General features: G+C 41.5%; 1 protein-coding gene across 1 annotated transcript in view; it reads right to left on the bottom strand.

Moving 5' to 3' along the window:
• The window catches only part of LOC101852235 (RAD52 motif-containing protein 1), a gene marked incomplete at its 5' end in the record, with an annotated part of 10,418 nt that extends 7,604 nt beyond the window's left edge, over positions 1 to 2,814 (bottom strand). Inside the window, 2 exon segments of the mRNA XM_013081579.1 lie at positions 1,816 to 1,973; positions 2,658 to 2,814. Coding sequence (XP_012937033.1) covers positions 1,816 to 1,973; positions 2,658 to 2,814 — 315 coding nt within the window.
• Positions 2,815 to 5,859: the final 3,045 nt, after the last annotated feature.

Genomic DNA, 5,859 nt, shown 5'->3' with positions numbered 1-5,859 from the left:
TAAATATGATGGGTTTTTTCGCCCCAATTAACACAATCCAATTAGATTGTAAAGGGGGAAGGGGAGGTGGGGGGGAGAGCTTCAACAAAGCCTGTCAGAGCTAACCTGGGATGAGAAGGATACAATATCAGAAAGATCCCACTCGAGAATAAAAATAAGGTCTCCATCATGCAATGGTGAAGCACCTGATCTCTTCTCCACAGATATCGGTGAAAACTGTCATAGCCTAAAGAATGTTGCTATAGCAACAGGTATGGGCATAATTATCTGACTACTTGTTTGTTTGTTTGAACAAAGAGAAGCATATCGAGAAAATCACAATCATCTGTTGCGAGGAAAAAGTAAGACCGCAAGACTGAGAAACAACAGAGGGAGAGAATTAAGTTAAGACAGATCAAAAGCACCCTCCAACCACCCCCAGTCTTACTTCAACAAACCAACATCAAAAAAATGTTCCTTCATGAAGGAGTAAAACCTACCATTTTGACACAAAACGACCAATTCAATTACCAACCTTGAAATTTTCGTAAGACAGACATACAGACAGAAACAAGAGGGGGGACAGGTCTGCGTTCCAGTGACAACCTCCGAACACCCATGTTTAAACCTTTTCAACTTTGTCAAACAAAGTTCCTCACTGAAACAAGTACTGAAAATGTCCGCCCCTCCCCTGCCCCCCACCCCCAACGCCTTTCCCAAATTGAGATATTTTCACTGTCCCAAAAAATAAGACATTTTCAATATCCCCCCAAAAAGAGATATATTTCTTAGCGATGACACCGGAATGTATGAAACATTATGACAGACCAATGTTGTACAGTCTAGCACATACATAGCAGTGATATGCAGAGACATTTCCATGTAGGGATTTCAATGAGGACAAAATTTCAGACTCTATCAAGGGAGATACATATATACAAATTGAACAAATGGGTCAAAATTTTACATGAATTTTGTCTCCTACAGCAGAACACTTTTTTAAAATAGAATTACCGTAGATTTGTGATTTTGATATTGATCTGTGAGGCTTCGTGGTGTAAGCAGGCACTCGTCAAAATATAAAATCAAAGAAACCAGCTTTTTTCTGCCAGTTTGAAGATTTTTTTCGAATTTTTGTTTTTTTGCTCAACATCTTTTATGTCCATTTAAAAACACATTTCTGTATGGATTTTACGGAAAAACATTCGTTAAATACACAAAAAGTATAAATTTTCAATTTTCAAGGACTCTGAGCCAATGGAAGTCATCAAACCTTGACAGCCATTTTTTCATTAATTTTGCCTCTGAAACCAGGATTATACTAAAAACTACATACCTATGCACAAAAACTGACGAGTGCCTGATTCCATCATGTGGTGACATATTTATTGTTACCTCTGCAAGGATCAGCCATTTCTCCTCCGCCGAGAAGCCTTTTCGCTTCCTCTGCTCCACAATTGTTTCTCTCTCTCTCCCACTCCCTCCCTCCCTCTCTCTCTCTCTCTCTCTCTTTCCCTCTCTCTTTCTCTCTCTCTCTCTCTTTCTCTCTCTCTCTCTCTTTCTCTCTCTCTCTTTCTCTCTTTCTCTCTCCCTCTCTCTGGGTGTTTTGAATACATATATCATGTAAGAAAAAATTCAGGACCTAAAAACATGTGCATTTTTTGCAAAGCACATAACACTATAAGCATGCCAGACTTATCAGTTTTGTGGCACCATGAATCATTTACCCTTCTTGAAGAAATAAACTAATTTCTTCTTTCCTCATTTTTCATTTCGGAACATTTTCAGTTTACAACTCTCAATTTTGTTCAAGATCAGGTTTAAAGAGAAAATGACCTTGCAAGCTTCTTTCCCTGCGAAGTGAGTGAGGTGGAGAGATCTCTTGGCTTTTCTTGCAGCCATTCTGGAGAAGAACTTGACAAAGGCATAGCAGGACTGAGTGGTCAGTGGTTGCTGGCCCTGACAGTCACTGCATACAGGAGGGGGTTCGCTATCTGGAGAAATAAAAAGTGACATCATCAACAAGGAGAGAAAATATAATATGTTACAAATATTTGTATAACTTGTAGTAGTAAGTCAGTGTCTTTTCCACCCCCACTGACACAATATAGACCATTTAGTGGGCTGGCTGCTACGATCCTCTCTTCCCGACCAAAATAGCTAAAAGGACTACAACTTCTTTGCAAACAGACTGAAATACTTGATCATACAAAATCCTTTCCACTCAGAAAGCAAACTCACATTTTACATGTGCAACAGCAAAGAGCCTTAGAACCCCTTCACACAGACTCCAGTGTTACAATTTATGACATAAAATCTAAATACATTTCAGAGTACAAAAACTTTTTTTTTTTAATCATTAAAAAAAATTCTCCAGATCATTTCCACAAAATCCCCGCTCTCACAGTTGTTTCCATTTTAACGATGAGAGAAGGACATGTAAAATTTAAATCAAATGTCTTCAAAAACATTTTGGTTCTTTTATAGTTTTCCAAGATTTCAAAAATACATTAAGACAGAGGTTTCAAAGTTTTCACAGATGATAGAGATAAACTTCCTTGTTTTTTTCATTAGTTTGTATTACATTAGTTTGAGAGATATTCCAGCTCATTCATTTTGCTTCAAAGTTAAACAAATGAACATTGAATTACATAACATTTCAAAGAATCGCAACTTACAGTCTTTCTCTTCAGTCTGGCCACAGTCACTTGACCTTGATGACACTACACTGCCATTCTCCAGGCAAGAAGTTGGAGCCACATTGTTGCTTTGTGACAGAAACACCTGCACTTCGTAGACTAGTCCAAACCTTGAGCATGCTTTGTACAAACATTCCTGTTTCAAAAAACAAATGAGAGGCTACAGGACAATGTAAAGAGTTCTTGTCACGCTCTGCTGTTTCGAAACATTTGTGTTTTTCTGACACCACTGCTGAGTCTGAATAAATAAAACATTTTTTTGGACCCGAGTCCGAATAGATAAAAATTACGAAGTGACTATTTCTCCTAACGCTCGGGAAAATTTAAAACTTGACCTCTATTTCTCAAAAAAACAGTTTCCCTTCTCGAGATTTTTTGGGTATTTGCGAGAGTTCGGCGTCATTTTCATTCTCTGCCATTCTGCAAGGACTGGGAAAAAGCATTTTTGCATCGAATTCAATTTTTAGAGCTAGAGATTTTTAGATGTCTGAATATTCAGATAAACTTCAAGGTTGATGCAACATTCCCGGACTATACTTCATTTGAAAATTAAAAGCCTTCAAAAAAAAGGTACTGCAAGGAAACAAGACTGCTCGACTTCAGCAGTAACCCACTTTGCATTTAGTCACTCCAAAACAAAAACTAAAAAAAAAAAATCCCCCATGCCCAAACGCTCACCCCTCACCCCCCCCCCCCCCCCCCTCCCATCCACACCTTATACTTATACACATAACATACACACACATGCACGCACACACTCACACACGCTCGCGCAGGCCACTCAATTCGCAAATATTTTTTTAAAATCTTGATAACGGAAACCGTTCGGAGAAATAGAGTAGCGGCGGGGTTGTGCGATAGGGGGGTCTGCGCGACAACCTTGTGGTATGAACCAATTTAAACATGCCAGAGCGTTCCCGCGTTTATCAACATCCGGCAACACCCTTTCCTGTAGCACAAAATTATTGACAGGTCGCTGTGGCTGCTAATTGCACGTACACAGAGGCAAATTATTTTCAGGCTTGCTGATTACGTATTCAAACAGTGCATCGGCCTGCAGTTGTAAGGCTGTCAATGCATTTTATGAAGATGTGTATACTTGCACTACAGACAAAGCAGTGTATTGTGCGTGTAGCATCAGTACTAAGCAAAGCATGGAGCCGCTCAGCCTCTCTGAGGGGATGGATGGGGGTTGGCGCGCAGTGCCACCATGGCGCCTGGTAAGGCGGGGTTTCGCGGGGGGATTCACCAAGTCAGGGCTGTTTCCCTACAACCCTGACGTTGTCCTCACAAGTGACAAGCTGAACCCAGCTGCACCTTGACAGGGTCCCCTTCCCCTACCCTCCACTTGTCATCCACCTCGTCTGCCTCTGGCCCATCCGCCTCTTCTGCTTCTGAACCATCCACGACGTCACAAACTCGCCGTCACCAACTCAAGGAAATATTCTCCATGAACTTTAAGCTTGGGGAAGAGAAGGTGGACCTGTACCTCAAGAGGTATGACAATGGATATGACCTCAAGATCGACCCCAACTACAACATATGGTCCAGCCTGATGAACAATATTGAACACCTGGCTCCTCCGCTACCCCAGCCATCAGAAAGAGCCCTGGTACCTCAGACCCCCTCCGGGGAGATGACTATCGACAAGGTGCTCACATTTCCGTCCTGTTCAAGGAACAAGGCCGTTAGAAGGCCCTAGCCAACAGTGCCCCCGTCCATCAGTGGAAAAATGACTAGAAAGGGATGATAGTCACGCAGAAGAGGAAGGCGGAAGAAGAACAACAACAGAAGGAAGAGAGAAAGAAGCAAAGGGAGCAGAGAAAGATGGAACGGCTAGCACAAGCTGAAGACAAGAAGAAAAGCCAAAAAGAGAAGAAAAAACAAAGGGAGCAGGCAAAGAAGGAGAAAAGGGAGGAGAAGAAAAGGAGAATTCAGTAGAAGAAGATGAATACTTTGGTAGTGGCCTCACAGAAGAAGAAAGAGGACGAAGATTCCTTTGACTCAGGAGAAGAGCCGGTGTATGATGACAGCTCCGACGGTTGTGAAGAAATTGCGGTCGACTGTGCTGGGTGTGGAGCCACCACCGGAGGACAAGTAGTGCACACCCAGTGCATGCTTTGTGACAAGTGGTGGCATGCCAACTGTGTCAAACAGATGGACCTGAAGGACAAGACTCAGGAAGACCTAGATTCCATGGACATTGAGCTCTTTTGCTGTGCTGACAAATCTCTCCTTCACAATTTGTTTCATACAAATAGTGTAAACAATATCTTTGTTTATCCATGTGCAATTAGATCCACATGTCTCTACTTTGCTGTTCTTACATAATTTAATTCATGGTTTTCAGAGTTCATCTAGACTCACTAATAGATTACTGTTTCCATTGTAAGTGCTGGCTTCAGTTATTTTTTTGTTTTCTTTCTTTTTTGGCTATACTGAAAAAACTGAGTGTCTTTTGTAACTCTGAACTCTTGTGCAATTTGTAAGAATATTTCCTGCTTTATGGTTAGAAAATCATACGTTAGCAGATTCATAATAAGAAGTTATTAGGGCATGTTGCAAGACCCGCCCTATCCTAGCGCACAGTCCCTCCATAAAATGCGCCACCCTCAAGCAGGAACGCGCATTCCCGCTCATTGTCGAAAACACACGCCCTCACTTTGCCACACAAATACCACTACTGAGGGAGACAGGCAAACAAAGCAGCGTAGCGCGCTGGGCCGACGATAGCAGACGAAATTTGCTTCTCATCAGTTGTGCGGTTACCTCCCCTTTCAGCGGGGACTCGCAAGGTCACTTTTTATGCTTAGCATAGCGCAGACTACCTCCTCTACTCTAGAGTTCAAGTTTATTTTCCCGAGCATTTGGAGAAATAGAGCCGGCCTAAAAAAATTATAGATTTTATTTGGACTGGAGTCCTTGAGCAGGCCATTAATTTAAAATAAGACAAAATCAAGCCCATTCAAGGCTAACCAAGATCTATATTCTAGATCTATCTAGACTCTAGATCTAAATCTAGTACAAATTTAAAAGAAAGGGAAGGAGTTCCGCAGAGGGCCAGCCAACCAAAACACATAAAAAAGAGGGGACATTTTGAGCAGGGTATGCCCTACAGTAACCCTTATAATATTAATAATAAATAGAGAAGAATTTGCAGCGCTTTTTTCGTCTATTACCC

This window comes from Aplysia californica, unplaced genomic scaffold, assembly GCF_000002075.1.
Source record: "Aplysia californica isolate F4 #8 unplaced genomic scaffold, AplCal3.0 scaffold00137, whole genome shotgun sequence".
NCBI classification, from domain to species: Eukaryota; Metazoa; Mollusca; class Gastropoda; order Aplysiida; family Aplysiidae; genus Aplysia; species Aplysia californica.
Note: the sequence above shows the minus strand (reverse complement) of the source record. Positions and strands in the feature narration are given on the sequence as shown.